General features: G+C 40.7%; 1 protein-coding gene across 1 annotated transcript; it reads left to right on the top strand.

Annotated features, from left to right (window-relative positions):
* The first annotated feature begins 1,502 nt into the window (after nt 1–1,502).
* Nucleotides 1,503–13,922, top strand: RFT1 (RFT1 glycolipid translocator homolog). The gene is made up of 13 exons (XM_014869671.2): nt 1,503–1,588; nt 1,695–1,780; nt 2,253–2,369; nt 3,779–3,968; nt 4,539–4,640; nt 5,396–5,530; nt 6,417–6,495; nt 6,751–6,801; nt 7,413–7,543; nt 8,429–8,573; nt 8,813–8,918; nt 9,898–10,147; nt 10,888–13,922. The coding sequence occupies exons 1-13, from the start codon at nt 1,526–1,528 to the stop codon at nt 11,050–11,052; spliced, it is 1,620 nt and encodes a 539-aa protein (XP_014725157.1). The 5' UTR covers nt 1,503–1,525; the 3' UTR covers nt 11,053–13,922.
* The last annotated feature ends 4,127 nt before the right edge of the window (nt 13,923–18,049 follow it).

Genomic DNA, 18,049 nt, shown 5'->3' with positions numbered 1-18,049 from the left:
GGTTTGTGGTTTTTTTACCATGGGATATACTCCTCTGCCACATATTCTGTACATCTATACATCGCTTCCAGATTACTTAAATAATGTTATTAGAAAAAATGACCAAATGGAGGAAAAAAGCAGCCTGGAAAACTTCACTCTGAACATGGAAGGAATAAAGTGGTGGGTGAAATGACTCGGAAGAGGAGGTTGCATGCAGAAGACAATTAATGGAGAGGTGGCTGCTTTGCATGAGGTTGAAGAATTTTGGTTGGTTCTCCAGATACTCTGAAAACCCTGATTTAAACTGCTGCTGTTCATAGTCTGTCACTAAGAAGCTGTAATCAAGTAGGGCTCAGATACTTCCCTCCCCCATGCTCTTTGTAGCTGCTGCTGTTAGACAGGAAGAATCTTAGTTCAACTCTAGCATTGCTAAGAAAAATGTGACCTCTGAGCTGGAAGTGCCGTGCTTCTGAAGGGAACGTTCTGAAACATAGAAAGATAGAATCTTTTTATATATCGCTGCTTAAACAACGATCCAAAATAGTCTGGAACTGTCCTGACTTACACTGAGTCCAAAATCTGTTTGTAAGGTTTCAATGCAGGGTATTATCAAATTCAATCTGTTGCAATTAAATTGCATCTTGATATTTAAAGGTGCCTTTGGGGTGGGTTTTATGTGGTGGGTTTTTTTTGGGTTGGCTTTGCTGTTATTTGGTTGTTTTTGTGATTGTGTGTGTTGGGTTTTTCTTTTTTTCTCCACAATGAAGAAAGATCCTTTCCCCTATCCTCCGTTTCGGTTGTGTTTCTCCTTAGATCAGGGAAGGTTGGTGGGTTTGCCCTCAGTTTAGAAAGGGATGGGTGGAATTCGGAAGCTCTTTCAGCAATCTCTGAAAAGCAGCTCCTGTTGAACGTTACCCCATGGGCCGCGCTATCTCCTCCGCTACGGCAGGCTGCAGTTTTGGGCTGCCTTCGGAGAACCCGGGGCTGTGGCGCCGCGCCTCAGTTTTGAGGGGCTGAAGTTCCTTGGCCATTCGCCCTTTGTCGCGGGCACCACCCTCGGTGCCGTGTTCCTTCAGTGTTCCCCTGTCGCTCGGTGTCCCCTCAGGGCCAGGGCCGTGTCCCCTCAGGGCCGGGCGGGGCGGTACCGCCGTGTCCCCTCAGGGCCGGGGGGCCCGGCCCTGAGGGGACACGGCGGTACCGCCCCGCCCGGCCCTGAGGGGACACGGCCCCGGCCCTGAGGGGGCACAGCGGTACCGCCCCGCCCGGCCCTGAGGGGACATGGCGGCCCCGGCCCTGAGGGGACACGGCCCCGGCCCTGAGGGGACACAGCGGTACCGCCCCGCCCGGCCCTGAGGGGACACGGCCCCGGCCCTGAGGGGACACGGCCCCGGCCCTGAGGGGACACGGCCCCGGCCCTGAGGGGACACGGCCCCGGCCCTGAGGGGACACGGCCCCGGCCCTGAGGGGACACGGCGGTACCGCCCCGCTGACGGAATCCTGCGCGACGGCGGCCGCGCCACTTCCTGGCGGCGGGAGCGGGGCGATGGCGGCGCAGGACGTGCTGGGCCAGACCGCCCGGCTGGCCTCGTCCAGCGCCCTGCTGCAGGTGCGGGGCCGACCCTCCCTCCTTCCTCCTTATCCTCCTCCTCCTCCTCCTGCTGCGGCTGCTCGGCGGGGCGCCGCAGGTGCTTCCCGTGCGGCTTCTTTCACAGGTGCTGTTCCGGGTGGTCACCTTCGGGCTGAACGCTTTCACCCTGCGCTACCTCTCCCGGGAGCTCATCGGTGTGGTCAATGTCAGGTGAGGGGAGGCGTCCCCGGGCCCTCCGTGCTGGTCTGGGCTCTGGTACTGGCGATGCTCCGGTTAATGCTGTGCGATCTGTTGGCTGTGTCACAGTGTTTGGTCATTTTATGCCTCCCCAGGTGTGTTTCGGCCTGAAGCGCTGCTAGCACTGGCCTGGTTTTTGTGTTTAAGCCATCGGTTTTCAGAGGGAAAACTCGATACAATGTGTTTTTCCTGTAGGATATACTCTGTATCTTCAAATTTGGTCTGCAGCGTGCACTCTTGCCGTTTGAATTGTCACACGAAATTCCTTCCTGTCTTTTTTAGATGGTGATAATTTTAGCTCCTAAAACTATGCTTGCACACCTGTAAGAATTTGTCTGCCGGGCAGTTGTGTGTAAAAATGGTGATGCTACTGCATGAAGGATTTACAATTTATTGAAAAGAAATGATTTTCTCTCCTTTTTTTTCCCCTTTTCACCCCTTTTAGGCTGACTCTGTTGTACTCAACAGTTGGCTTCCTCGCCAGGGAGGCGTTTCGCAGAGCTTGTTTGAGTGGAAGTGCCAAGAGAAACTGGACCAAAACAATTAATCTCTTGTGGCTGACGTAAGATACCTTTTAAAGTTTACTTTTATAGAATTTCTCCTTTTTGTCTGGTAGCTCACAGAATGAGAGGAAGTGTTTATTTACTGACATAATTATTTCAGCTTTTAGAAGCCTCAGTCATATTTCTGATGTAGGACTGATGTAGGAAGCTGCTCAGTTCTGGTGCTTTAGCATTTGTGGACTTAATTTCTTGTTGGAGCACATGGGGAAGTTCATTGCCAAAAAGGCCAAAAGTGCCATTTCTTCTGTTGCTTGAGTTTCATTTAGGCCATAGCTGTTGAAGGAAAACCCTCTTGCACAAATACGTAGTCCTTTGCTTTTTCTTCCTCTTCCTGGTCAGTTTTGTTCTTTTATTACCTGCTATGCGTTTGTGAACCTGCAACATAAATGTTTGGGTAGGAGAGGTGTGAAAAGGTGAAAGAAAGATTTGGAGTTAACAACAGGGAAGAAAAGGCTTGCTACTTTCAGCTGTGGTGCTATTTATATCAGAACAGCTCAAAGTCCACAGGACTCTGCAACAAGCAATCACACATAGCAGTGTGGATAAAGTGGATTTTATGGCTTGTTTCTCCTTTCTGGTTCCTGGTTTTCTGTCTCTCCCTCTGTCAGCTGTAGCTGCTGTGTAGCCCCATCTGGGCAGGGCAGTAAATTTATCTGCCTAATATGGTGGAAAACTATCCCTGCATGATAAAATAGTATTCTCCCATTGGGGCACCTGACTTTCCCTGGAACTGTCCAGCTGTTAACTGAATCTGGCCCAGGAGTGAAGGGTTATGTCTGGTCATCTGCATCCAGGTGTGAAGCAGAGGGATTGTCCCTGTCAGGCAAAGGTCTAATACTAACATTTAAAATGTATTTTTTCTGTTCTCTGAGGTGTACTGTAGTTAATTTTCTGCTGTGTGATAGCCTTTCAAGCGAGCATTAAATTACAGAGATGATATTGAGTGTGTGCATCTTTTTTTGTTTCACATTTTTCCTGTAGAGAAGCATAACTTCAAATGAAGGTTAGCTTTGGTGAAGCATCTGAAATATGTCTTAGAAGCTTGAAGTTAAATATCTTGGGGGTCTGATAGTGTGAGGGTCAAAGTGATCTTGCTCCAGTGATGTAAAATCAGAATTGTTTGGTCCTAAGGCACAACAATTCAGTTATTTGACCTTATGGATCTGGACTAGAAAATGGACAACTCAGGAAAATGTTTTCTGTGTCTTGCAGACAGTGCCTTAAGGGTGTTAATTTCAAAGGAAAATATTCGTTCTTGGTATGGTAACAACAGGAATTAATTCCTCAGGGCCTTTTTTTAGTGTAATCATTGTGGCTATATGTGATATTATAATCTATTTTTTTTGTCTTTTTTTTTTTCCTGCTGAAGTAACATTTCCATTAATTAGTTTTTATGTTAACTTTTTAGAGTCCCTCTTGGTGTCTTTTGGTCTCTAATCTTGGGCCTAGTCTGGCTATACTTGCTTGAAGTACCTGACCCTTCAGTGGTTCCTCACTATCAGGCTGGTGTAGTGGCATTTGGCCTTTCTGCCATTATTGAACTCCTGGGAGAACCATTCTGGGTTTTAGCACAAGCTCATTTGTTTGTGAGACTTAAGGTTAGTAAAGTCCATGGGGTGTGTGCATGTGGAGGGAATCTTTACTGGAAAGAACAGATTACTGACTTAGATCTTTGTATATTCAAGTGTATAAAACCCCTGTGTGTACTGTTTAGCACTCTGTCACCTGGTTTGTAACATAGCCAGGAATTTGTACCCGTTAAAGCAAGCAAGTTGGTTTATTTAGACAATATTACCTTGAAGATCATTGAATCCTGAAACGTAGGTTTTTATTGGATGGAGACACACTGCTTCCACATTTCTACATAAAATTGTGAAATGTATCTATTGAGAACATGACAGTCTTAAGCAAAATTTTCTCCCTTATGTCCCATACAAAGGACTGGGAAAATGCAATGGAGGAACTGTGAAATGCTAGAATAGAAAACTTACAGAGAAATATCAATGCAATCTGGCAGCTCAGCAGAAAGAAACTGTGACAAAGTCACACTGACTTGGAAAATCTTACATTCCTACATAAATTCTGTGCATTAAACGTGTATATTTTAAGCTTGTGTACGTGGTTAGGTTGCCAGAACATAACCCTTCTCTGTTTTGTGTTTCTTGAAGGTAATTGCTGAAAGCCTTTCAGTAGTGTCAAAATGCATTTTGACGGTTACTTTAGTAATCCTTTATCCTCACTGGGGCCTTTACATTTTTTCCTTGGCTCAGGTAAGTTCCCTTTGTTCTCTCTCAAGTGAATTTTAATTTTCATTTGACATTTAGCCTGGTGAAGAACTTTGGGGAGCTGAGAGAAAAAGCTCCTGGGGGGTTTAAGATTTAGAATTTATGTTTGGTATTTTCCTGATACTCATTATTGACTTGGTGCTTTGCCATTGAGTTAAAGGGAGGTACAAGGAAACACCTTCCATCTGTGAAGGCACATCCTGCAAATAAAAGGTTATGTTCTTCTAATCACACAGAACTTTATCAGCCTGTACCACCAAACTGCATTGCCTTATCAGAAGGTGCTAATCAAGTGCAATTAATTCAGGTTAAAACTTTTTCTTGATGACAATGAAGGAGGGATAATTTTTTTCCTTCAGTTTTTGCCCTGGCTGTTGTAGATTACTTATAACTGATGAAAATTGGAAATGTTCTATGAAGTAAGAGATGTAGGCAGTAGCTACACTGTCAGTTTGATTTCTGATTGAGTAAGTGCTTTATAATTGGACCTGCAATGTTCTAAAGATGCTGAATAAAACATGAAAATTAGCAGAGGTCTGTGATAACCTACAGGTTAAAAAAAGATAAAAAGATCAACAGCATTCTTAAGAGCTGTTCAAATCCTTACCTAGTTTAATATTTGGTAGGCACAAAGACTACTTACATTTTCTTCTCACTGTACTTTCACCTAGTATATAATTCTGCATTTCTAAGTTAATTTTGTTTCACTGATTTTATTCTCTCCTTCCTGATCTTCCCAGCTTTTATATGTCAGCGTTCTGGTAGCATGCTATGTAATTTATTTTGTGATGTTTTTGGGATCTCCTGAAGCAACAAAGAAATCATTTCCAGTTGCTAGAGTGAAAGCTCTATTACCTAGCTTTGTGGAAGATGAGGTAAGTTGTGCAATTTATTTCTTGATTTTCTTCTTAAAATCTCACGTGAGGGCACTTTGAATGTTGCTTTTAGACTGGGGAGTTAATTGAGTGGTTTTGGGGTTATTTTTGCACTATAGAAGATAACAGATTAAATAAAAAATAGAAAATTCAGTTTGAAGTTTGTCAGAAAAACATCATGAAACTTGAACTCTTTATGGGTTTGTTGTTGCTGACTTGGTTTGTGTAAAATATTAGTAGACATTAAGTGGAGATAGACTATCTGCACTGTGCAGGGATATGAGCAGCTATCACTGGATCTGAGGCAGAAAAGCCAGAACCACAGAACAGTGGATTTTTGGTACTTTGATCTCTGCACAAAATTACCATGATTTTCCACAGCATCATAGAGACACTCAAATATCTCTCAAACAAAAATGAGGCAAAGAAGGAAATGAAAAGACTCATTGAGGAAGACAACATTCTGGATAAGATTTACAGATGGAAAATATAAAGGTAGTTCTTGGTTGCAAGTCTTATAAGGACAGTTTGGAGAGCAGTAAACAATTCATATCCCCAGTGAGGGTGAGAGTTACACTGGCACGTGAAACACCTGAGTGTTTTTTTCCTAACTCTAACCTTGTTAGTATTTTCTGTAGAAAGCTCTTATGGTTATTTTGTCTACAGCAAGAGTGCTTTTCAACAAGGGAACCAGTTTTCACCAGAGCAGTGGTGTTGGTGCTTGAATTCAGCAATACTTTACATTAGTGGTTAGGAACTGTGGTATTGTGGGTTTCCTCATTACTGCAGTTAGAGAGACCTTATAGTGTTGCACTGCCTTGCTGTTTTTTATTTCTACTCTGTAATTTCAATCACATTTGTTACATTTCAGTATTTTTTTTTGCAGACTTTTGTTAACTGGAAGGAAGCACGTCTGACTTGGAGCTTCTTCAAACAATCCTTCTTGAAACAGATTTTGACAGAGGGTGAGGCTTGACAGTATGAGGGAAGAGGGCTCATGAAAACTATTTACAAAATTGACTTAAAGCTTCAGCAAGCTTGGGTGGGGGAAGGTGAGGCACATGATTGCCAACCTGAATGGAGTTTTTGTGCATTTTCAGAACTAGGTGCTGTCCCATTTGACTGTCAAATATGCTGAAGACTTAGTAATGGAAATGCCTGAACAAGTATTGGGAAAGATTGAGGGGCTTGTTCTGAAGTTCTTTATTTTGAACTTACAGGTGAACGATATATGATGACTTTTTTGAACGTGTTAAATTTTGGAGATCAGGGTAAGTGTGATGGAGTGGTATTGTGGAAGGGTGACAGTTTTCTTTGTCACTGCTCTTCATGTGGTTCTGAAAATGACTTAGTGTTTGAAGATAGTTTGAAAATCTGAGAATGTTTCAAAGTCTTTGAGATACCTTTCAGGGAATGATTAATATAAACTTTAATTTATGATAATAGAATTATAGAATAGCCTGAGTTGGAAACAACCTTCAAGATTATCTAGTTCCAACACCCCTGCCATGGGCAGGGACATTCACTAGATGTGTATCTTTCTCTTCTCCTGTATCAGTAAATCCTTACATTCCTGTTCTCATTCAGTGAGCTTTAACAGGATCCTCTAAATTCCTCTACAGCAAGAATTTGAGGTGTGGTTTGGTGCTGTTCTAGATTCACTTCTGTGTAGTTGGTGCTTTTGTCTTACCTTTGCCATGAGCAAATCTTGCAATTTTAAGCCGTAGTTGCTTGACTGTAAGAATTTTTAGAGAATACTGCTTCAATGTTGCTCTAAATACCACTTATTTTCTCTTTTTTTGGAGGTGTTAAATTAGAAGTCATTAAATTGGAATTAAAATATGTCTAAAACTCTGAGATTGCTTTTTTTTTTTTTATTAAGGTGTATATGATATCGTGAATAACCTTGGTTCACTGGTGGCCAGGTTTATCTTTTTACCTATTGAGGAGAGCTTTTATGTATTTTTTGCTAAAGTGTTGGAAAGGGGGAAGACTGTAAAGGATCAGAAGCAGGTATGTTTATTTTGGATTAATTACTTGTCAGATGCTTGGTTTTGTTACAGATAAGTTGCATCACAGATGTGTGACAGAAATGTGTGTTGAAATTTGAGTATCGAGGCTGTTAAAATTGGAAAGTGGAGAACAAAAAATGTTGAGTGAGGCTGGACCAAAAAGAAAAGAGAATAGGTAAAATACTTATGGCATAGAAATGAAGATATGCAGTGGCATAGTGCTGCCTTGCATCAATAAAGTTAACATCAGCTGCTCCAAACAGTGTGATGGAAAGCCTGCTCTACTGTGTATTTCCAGATACAGCAAGCCATTATTTAAATCACGAAATCTTTTAAATAAATGCTATCTGGAAGTACTTTATTTACTTATACATATCAATAGCTAAATAAATAATAAAATAAAATAATAAAATAAAATAAATAGTTAAATAATATTTCTGAAGAGTGCAGCTTTGGGAAGAAAAGAATTGGATTTTTCTTGTGTGTTTGAGTTATATGAGGGGGATTAATGAATAAGAGCTTTGTTCCACAGAGAAGTATTCTTGATCACTCATGAAGGTCAGCCTGTAGCAGTCCTGCTAATTGCACATCAGCACACAATTAATTCCTGTGCTTCAGGTCCTTGGTGGGCTAAGAGAGGTGTCTGTGTGTGTATATTTTATGTAAAACCTACCTGGTGTGTAGAACTGAAAAAAATGGAATAATAAACACGTAAAAACACTGCCAAGTTAAGAGCGTGTGTGTGGATAATTCAACAACAAAGGATAAATTTCACACCTTTTTACACGATACAAACTGATTTGTTTCTCTGAAGAAGCATTTCTGCACGAGACTGGCTATTATTACATTGATTTTTGCTCATGTGATTTACTACTTTTTTTTTCAGGATGACGTTGCTATGGCTGCAAATGTATTGGAATTGCTGCTGAAATTTGTGCTCCTGATTGGCCTCACCATCACCGTTTTTGGCTATGCCTATTCTCAGCTGGCTCTGGATATTTATGGAGGCTCAATGCTCAGTTCTGGAACAGGTAAAGATTTATAGACCTGGCAAAAAACCACCACTCTTTAGGAAAAGAAACCCTACAGCTATTATATTTTTTTTGTAAATCAGCAGTTTGGGTTTTTTTTCCTGAGAAACCACTATTGAAATCTGTGATTTAGCTCATCAGAATCCTTCACCTTATTTATTTGTGTTCAGTGGCTGTAAAAACAAAGTGGTTTGATAAAAGAAATCATTAACTCTTTGTCTTTCTAATGTGCTTTTTAGGTCCAGATCTCCTCCGGTGTTACTCGTTGTATGTCCTGTTTCTTGCTGTCAATGGAGTAACAGAATGTTTTACATTTGCCTTAATGTGCAAAGAAGAAGTGGACAGGTAGGAAACAGTGTCTCCAAAATGTTTCTGTGAATTTATTTGTGCTGACTTTAAAAAGGAATTGGTGCTTTTGAAATTGGCACAAATAATATCCTGCCCCACAGAAAACCAACTCCTTGCTAGGCTGTCTGCATTTAGATTTAGATGTAGCAGCTTTAGCAAAAGTTGAAAAGTTGGGGTAAAAAGATCAAAAACTAAGAAATAAAGATTATTAATTTAGCTTTTGGCATATCTCTAGTAAAGTAATTTAAATGTGTGTTTTCTACACAGATGAGCTCGAAGTTACACTTTTTAAGACAATCACTTGACTCATTGAAAGTTTGCAACTCTTAACATTTTTCATGTACAGGTACTGGATGTGCACTTAGGAGTGATCCAAGCTGTGGCTGTGAATCCAGTTTACTGCTTTGTAGGAGGTTGGACTAGGAGACCTCCTGAGAGCCCTTCCAGCCTGGATTATTTCCAGGATTCTGTGTTTAGGCTGTCCCTCATGTGGCCCTTTCAAATTTCAGTGAGGTCTATTTTCCACAGTCAAAGTGGGAGCTTTTCTGACTTAGCAAGGGCTGCTTTCACAACCCCTTTAAAATGTGCATTCGTTTTCCAAGTCACCGTTTACATCAGAAATGAAATAAAGTGTCAAATTGTTCTTGAGCATTAATTTTCTTTAATATATTCCTAACGTAAATTAGCAAAAAATGCACGTTTTTACATTACCAATAATTGTTATTAAATTTGATTTTCTGCAGTGAGTGCACAACTGATTAGCATAATAGAATTTCATTCACATAATGGAGTTCTTGGTTTAATTTGGTTGATGTATTTTCTATTCTTTCAAATGGTTTTATCATCTCATTTCTCAAATTTATTTTCACTAGAAGATGGTAAGAGAAATTCTGTTAGAAAATATAAGATCATTAGTAAATGAATACTGTAACTGCATGCATTGTTAAATTATTTCTTCTTTATTTTTTTTCCCTAGGTACAATTTTGTTATGCTGGCCTTGTCTTTCATATTTCTGTGCATCTCTTATTTCCTGACCCACTGGTATGGCAGTGTGGGCTTTATCCTTGCCAACTGTTTCAACATGGGCATCAGAATAGCTCACAGCACCCACTACATCTATCACTACTTCAGAGAAAGCTCCCACAGACCCCTCACAGGCCTGCTGCCCTCACCAGCCCTGCTGCTGCTTTACTTCATCAGTGCAGTGGGCACTGCTTTCTCAGAGGTGAGCTCCTTCCTCTCTGCTCTCACTGCCCATGCTGCTGGCAGGTGGCTTTTGTGTCCACAGAAAGAGAAATGCCATTAGGAAAAAGGGCTTTTGAGGGTAGGCTGGGATAGTTGCATTACAGGAAGGCAGGATATATTGTTTAGAGATTCTTTGTAACAATGTTGTCTGCCACCTGTACAAGGTGAATCTGATAAGTAAAATAGAATGTAACACATTTCTGCTGTATGTAGTTAATCCATCTTCTTAGTTATTAATAATGGAAATTTTGCAGTAGCACCAAGAAACTGGCATTTAAAATTCTGTAATAAAAGCAAGTAATAACCACAACTAGAAGAAAACCAAAAATTGCTAAGAGCACGTTTAACACATTTATTCAGTACAAGATGGTTATTGTGCAGACTGATTATTAAGGTGATGGGAGCTTTTCAATGTACAAAAATTTGACAGTTTGAAAATCCATTATGCCTGAGAAAGGAGATTTTTATATTTTGAAGTGGGAGATTTCCAGATAGAAAATAGCCTAATATGTTGCTTTTTTTCTGACAGAACTTAAGAAAGCAAATGTTGTGACTCCTGGAGATGATTTATTGTAGGGTCAGTGCATGTGCAAAGCCACGCTTGGCTTGATGGTGACGTTGGCCTGTTGGGCAGGGGTGTTGGACCTTATTTCTTGTTGGGACAGTAAATGCACTTTGTGCTGCCTGCTTTTCCTCAATGCCTTGTTTTCTATGTTGTAGGTGTTATTCTGCTGTGACAAGGGCTGGATGGCCAGGCTGATCCACATCAGCGTGGGTGCCCTGTGCCTTGCAGCAACCCTGGTTACGATGTTCTGCACAGAGACCAAGCTCATCCACTTTGTCAGGAGCCAGTTCCTCTCCCGCTATTTGAAGAAAGGAACATGACCTGCTCCTGTGCACAGCAGTTCTTGTACGTGCTTGCAGTAAAGGGCTGGGATTTTCCATAAGATCTGTATGGAAAAAAGGTTTCCACGTGTGTTTGGAAGCATTGATAAGGGAGTGCAATGTTAACAATCACCACATGAATTTTATTTTGTCTTCTGAACTGGTCAGTACAGCAGAAGAGAGGTGAATCATTTTCTCTATGCATCATTCTTTTCTAAGCTTTTCTTCAAACAACCTCTGAAGATCTAAGCTGCACCCCCTGACATTACCTTGTTGACAGACTGCATGTAGAGAGTCCCCTTCCTGCCACTGGGAAGTGTGGGGAAGCCTCATGTGGTTTAGACGGCCTTTATTTGGCACATGGGTGCTGCTTAACTGGGGAGAAAATAGTCGGGGGAAAAAAAAAACCCAAAACCAACCACAAAAATAAATGCCATAAAAATACCCAAAAGTTGAGGAGAACCCTAGAGCAAGGACCAACACCAGTGTGAGTGTTGTGGAGCAGAGCACAGTGTGGTGCAGAGGGATTGAGCTGTCACTGTTTGAAGTGCAAAGTGGGGAGCAGAAAATCCTGACGTTTACAAGTAAATTAATGGAATACACAGCATGTGTCCCTGCTGGCTCTGTGAGATTTTTTCATTCAGCAGATCTTTCATGTCTGAGGGCATTGATTAACTTGTCAGAAATACTCTGAAGCCTTAGCTGGAAGATGTTTTGGGCATTGTCTGCAGAAGGTGTTGAGTACAGTCACTGATGGTGCAGTTCTTAAGGTTACTCATAAAACTTCTTTCATTCCATTGTTTTTTGGGTTTGTCTGAGATTTTAAATGCCAGCATGAACAAATTTGTCTCAATAAAAACTATTTTTTCTGTGTAATTGAATGTTAAATGTATTTAATAAGATTTTTACAAGGAATTATGCATATTGAAGATTTCTTTATTGGATGGTAAATACTTCCTTTTCTTCCAGTGTTTTCCTCATATCTTGTTTCTTTACTTGTTCCAGCTCAGCCTCTGGATTGTTTTGGGTTTTTTTGAATTGTTGAAAATTTGTATGTTCAGGAGTTCTAAAATTCCATACAAAGCTGCTGGTTTAGGTGTACTAAAGGCCTATTGTATTGCTGGTCTAGGATCTGAACCAGGCAGTTTCAGAATGTACAAGGGGCAGGTTTATAATGATCAGTGTTCCCTTTGCAGTGTTCGGATGGACCAAAAAATGCCAAGGGATGAAAAATGTGTGCTCAGATGAAAGCTTCTAGTTTAATTATGTAGCAGCTCTGCAGATCCTCAGACTGCTTAAAAAAATCTGTCTGCAATGGCATTGTGGAGTTCATTCTGGAGACCTCAGTGCCCAGGCTGAAATGCTTTCTAGTGTCAGGGCCTTCAGCTTGTAGTTAGAAATATTTTTTAAACTCTGGTAATTCCCACTTGGAAAACATTGCCCAATACTTTATATGAGAATTTGGTGATTGAAAAATTATCACAGAAAAGGCAGAATGTGACAGTGAAGGGAAAGGAGTGGCCTTGCACAGCCAAGGGCAGTTGTCTCCATTGCCTGGCTGGAAGGAGTAGATACAGATTCAGGAGTAAAGGCTGATTATTCTTATGCTGTTTTGAAATCTGTCAAAACAAAACAAACTCTACATTATTCTCTCCTCTTAATTGAATTCAGGAGTTCTTTGCCTTTTAAATTTTTCTCTTCTGAGCAGTCCTACAGCTTTTTTTCTCTTTTCCGTCAGGTGTGGAGTTAGTTATGAAATACAGTTTCAAACATTGCAGAGGGTTGAAACTTCTTTATTATGAATGGCCAAGGCCTACAACAGTTGCTTCTCCTTTACTTGTTTGTAGTACAAAAAAAATCAAGACAATTGAAGCTATGGACTGTGTTTTAGGGTCTTTTTTCTGTGTGTCTTTGGGATCCTACTGTGGCAATATCTCAATCTGTACAGAGAATTTTTATAACTCCTTGGAATGAGAAATTTTGTACAGCCTTGCACCTAAAGTGCTTTGGAGATGGAAGAACTTCTCATACCAGATTGAAGCTTGGAGTCATTCTGCCTTGTCTGCTCTTACAGCCCCAGCTGTACACTGATATTCTGCTACTTGTAATCTCATAAGCTGGGTGATGTGAGATCTCCAAACAGTAACCTGTGTAGTCTCATATGTGCTGGCCTACAGTTGGCCTCCCACACATCATGGTGGCATCATAAATATTATTTCATATAAAAGCAGTGGATTCATTTAAAGACAAGTTACATTTTTATATCAATTTGTGTTATTTCCTATTGGAAATATGATTTGTCATATTTCATATTGGAAAATCTCGCTCCTCAAATGCAATTTTATATGAATCTGGAAAATATTTAAGGTGACTTAATGATTCCTCATTAGCAAATTAAGGACACATTCCTCATTTAAACATCATCTGTAAGCAGCTCAGTGATGGTTGACTGAAGTTTGTGATGCAGGATGTTTTATTTTGAATGTTTTATGTGGCAGGAAACTGCAAGGAGAGACAGGAAGTCGAGACCTATGAAACTGTGCTGGTTTCTTATTTATCAATGGGATCCTTAAAGTCATAGCTGTTAATTGCTTTATTGCTAAAGCAGAAAACTCAAACTCAGGGACAAAGTTGAGATTGAACTTGACCATGTTTCCCTTTGGTTTTAGCCCTGCTCATCTGTCAAAGGCACAACTCTAAAATGTCATTAAACTGTTTTGCAGTGTTCTGCAATCTTTTAGTTACAGCCAGAGGGGAATGAAACATTTTCTTTTGTGGAAAAGGTTATGATTTCATGATTGTGGTGCATTTTTCTTATTTGTTGGATGAATGATTTTCAAGGTAACACTAAATAAAGTTTATTTCCTTTACATTTTGTTTTTGCCTTCCACTTGATGATTATTTGAGTTTTATTTGTATCATTGGTACAAGCTGATGCTTGAATTTGGATTTTCTAGGATATTTTATGTATAAGTTCAATTATCAACCTAAACATACACACCATTTCCTAACACACACACAGATAAAATTTGCTGAAGTAGTTTTGTGAGAAGTGGCATCATTATAGTCAATTTTTTCCTCTTTGTTTCTGCTTGTATGAATTGGAATGGCCAAGTTCCTTTGTTTGCTTTTACAATGCATTGTGATAAAAACTGATTCAGTGGCCAGGAATAAATCTGATATTTAATGAAGTTTTTTAGCTGAATTAGTTTGTGAATGGGAATGCTGTTATTGGGAAGTGACCAATTAACCAACTGTTAAACTGTTTGATTTTTCCCTGATATTGTAAATATTTTATTTCTAAAAGAGTAGGGTAGGGGGAGCCCCTTTTTAGGCAAAGAAATGAGGAGTTAAAGCTTTGCCTAAATGGTTAATCTGCTCTAGCAGCCACGAAAGGTAATAGATAAAAGCTTGAATGTAGAGCAGAATTGAGCACCCACAAGGGATTGACTAAGATCATGTGAAGGATTGTGTGAGTCCCTTGAGGTCAGTCCTATAATTCCTTGGTTCCTGAACAGTTCTATCTGAACTTGGAAATTCTTTCTGTGGGCTTCATATTTCTTGCTGTCTGAACATCATACTTTATTTTTGTAGTTTAATTACCTAATTTTAAAGATAAAATGTCAAAGAGAGGGGATCTGGGGTTTTTTGAATTGTACCTTCAATAGGTACTGAGCTGAGCTGTAATGGCTTTGTTCAGCACAAAATGCATTGTTGGGATTTATTTTTCACGAGAGATGGGACTACTGAGAGATGTTGTAAAAGATGTTTTCGGTTTTTTTTTACATGATCAGTCTCATGGAAGGGTGAGACATTCAAGGTGTTAGATCCAGTGCCATAACATCAGAAGCCAATCTAATTTTCAGTTACAATGCTTTATATAAGTTTTTAGCCAATCAAATACTTCTACAAAGTTCTCTAAGCATCTTCTTACACCAGTCATTAATTGCTTTGTCTTTCATAGCTTTACCCCAATGTGTCATTTTTCAATCCATCATTTAACTTTATAAACTTATATTGATACATCTTAAACTTCTGACTAACTTTATAACAGGTTCTATTGCTCAACTTTAAAATATTTTACTATCTTACTTAACATATTCTTTGCTTACATAATACATATCTGTTTGCTTAAAACATATTTCTACTTAAACTATAAACTTATATTCTTGTTTCATGTCTGTTTCACTTCAATGCTCTAATTCTCCAAGCCTTCTCCAAGGTCTTAAGTCAGCCATTGTATCCATCTCTATCTCCAACCTGTATGCACCGAGGCCTTTCTGGGAGTTTTCTGTGCCTGCATTTCCCACATCTCATCTGCATTCTGAGGGTGCTGTGGAAACGGAGCTGGTTTTCAGTATAAGCTGAAAATGAAGTTTGAAGCTGTGCACGTGTGATGTACAGCTGGGCCCTGCAAACAGCAGAGCCTGCTCAAAAGTGTGAGCAGCTGGGGTTCTAAAGAAAACTGATGGGAAGTGCTTATCTCTGCTTCACTTTGGATTGCTTCCACAGAAAGGTGTGTGTGCACTCTAGTTTCTGGTCTGAGCTGTGCTTCATGCATTGCCTTGCTGGGATCCGGGAGGAGGAGTGAGCCCTTTTCAGGGAGGTGTCTGTCACTGCACATCCCTGTAGTGAACTCTGTTCATGGAATGTGATGAATGAGTGTGCCCCCCCGTGCAGCTAAGGCAGGATTTTCTGGTGATTGTGGGGAAAGGTAAAACAGCTCTGGCTTTTCCTTTGTCAGACTTCCTGGTTAGATGTGGTAAGTGAGCCTCTGACAGAGCTCTGTGTGTTGTTTGTTGGTGAGGTTTAGTGGGTCATGGATAATATGTTTGGGATAATTTATCTCCAAAGTTCTGCACCATCCCACTGAACTGAGAAAGTGGCAAGGAACATAACCAAGAGGGCAGATGTTTTATATCTGTGGCCCATTTAATAAGACTGAAATAATTAAAGCTGTGTTAGAAGAAAAAAACAAAAAAACAACTGAGGTAGCAGTCCTTAAACACATCAGGTGGATGAGTCTTTTCTCCAGAAAGGGAAGAACATAACAGAGCTTGGGAGAAGGCTGCAAGGTTTAGCTCTTAACATTCTGAAATGCAGGAATATTCCAGACTTACATCCTTGTGGTCCCCCTTATGAAACAGGGCACTGATAGTGTCTGAAGGGATGTGCTTGTGTCTCAGAGAGCAACTGAGGCACAGTCAGGCACTGTGCCTTGTCATCACTTGGGAATATCTTCAATTCCTTTTTATTTGTTTGGATTCCTGCTTCATTCATATGTTGGCAAACCATTCATAACCAACTCCTGTATGTAGGAATCTCCCTTTTCTGCTGTGATAAGTCAGCCTAGCCAGTCTCATTGCAAAAATCCCTAGAGCCCTGCCCTGGGCTGGCTTGAGGAAGATGTTGGTTAGCTTGCTGAAGGTTGTGTTATGGCCTGTTTGCCAGCCCTGATGGCACTGAGTGAGGAGGGAGCAAATTAAGCTTGCAGAGGAAAATTTAATTGTGGTTTCTTTTTGGTTCTGGATGCTTGTCTTGGCAGAGCTGTTTTCCTAATGGAAGGGATTTTTGGGAGTAATTTTATAAAACAAGTGCCATAAAGTGCACTCATATGCCTTCTCTTATTTGTGTAATGATTTTTAGCAGTCTCAGTGTGGTGAGGAGATGTTATGGGATGAGGAAAGGGAAGTGTCCTGAGTACAGTACATGTGCAAGGAACAGAGTGTCCCTCTGAGGAGAAGCCTTTAGTCTGAGTTACTTCCCTCTCTGAATGCATTTCTGTTGCTGCAGATGAAACTTTTAAGCATGTCTCTGCTCAAGTGCTTCTCTAGGCAACCAGGAGAACCTGTTTGGAAAAATCAGAGTATGCCCCTGAAGCTTTGCTGATCAAGTAAGGTTTATTTTTTTTATTATTACAGGCAAGAGTGTGTGACAATGTTTAACTCTCACTAATAGTCCTCCCATTTGAGGCTGACTGTGTATTAACCTGTGGAAATTATGGGTTTTTTTCTGTGGTTCCTTCAAAATTGTACTGCTCAGTTTTAGTATATTTTTCTTCTCCCTCAGCTGACTTTATTACACAGTAGCTTCACACGTGTTCACCTGGGAGCTGTGCAGAAGCACAGGGTGAGAGCTGGGGAAGTGCTGGAGTGTCACTCAGGTCCTGCTCAGCACAGCCAGGTTGGAGGAGGGTAGAGCCTCCCCTGATCAGCAGGGATAAGTGTCAGGACTCATGGCCTGAGTCTTGGCTGCACAACTGTGAACACCTTGCCTCAGATTCCCAAGGAAAAGTTGTGAGAGCTGTGGAAAACGTCTGTAATAAAGCTGGGCAGGATAAAAGAGCTAGGATTCTTTTCTTGAGACAGCAGCTCCAGTATTCAGGGTGAAAACCACCTACAAGTCTACATTCCTGACTGTAAATACAGTTGGAATGTGGCAGCTCATGAGCCCTGAAGATCCATCTCAGAGAGCTGCAGAAATTCCCTGCCAAACCATCTGCTGGTAGAGATGCTCTGAGTGTTGTGTGTGTGCTATGCTTCATAGCTCTCTAAGTTTCAGTGGTTTTGTGCCTCTAAACCAATATATAAGTTATCTTTTCGGAGCTGAATATATCAGAGAATCATAGAATAGTTTGGGTTGGGAGGGAGCTTTAAAGATCATCTAGTCCAGTTCTCCTGCCATGAGCAAGGACACCATATCTTTCTTGTGGATTCTGTTTGCAGTTGACCGAAGTTGCCTGAATGAAACAGTTCATGGGAAGAATTGCAAAATTATGAAGTGCAGATGAACTAAGTCTTTTGCAGTGAAAGCCACGACTGAAGCAGAAGAGCAGAATAAAATCAGAAACTGAAAATACACACATAATATTCAGGTTTGGCAATTGGGCATTAAAGGTACTCAGTATTCCACTGAGGCTGACTGCTCACCAGGTGAGGAAAAAAGGGATTTCTCCCCATCCAGAGGAAAATATGGTGATGTAGGTTATCTGAAAGAT

The sequence above is a fragment of the Sturnus vulgaris genome, chromosome 11 (genome assembly GCF_052056855.1).
Source record: "Sturnus vulgaris isolate bStuVul1 chromosome 11, bStuVul1.hap1, whole genome shotgun sequence".
Classification (NCBI taxonomy): Eukaryota; Metazoa; Chordata; class Aves; order Passeriformes; family Sturnidae; genus Sturnus; species Sturnus vulgaris.
This window is presented reverse-complemented; position numbering and strand designations above follow the sequence as displayed.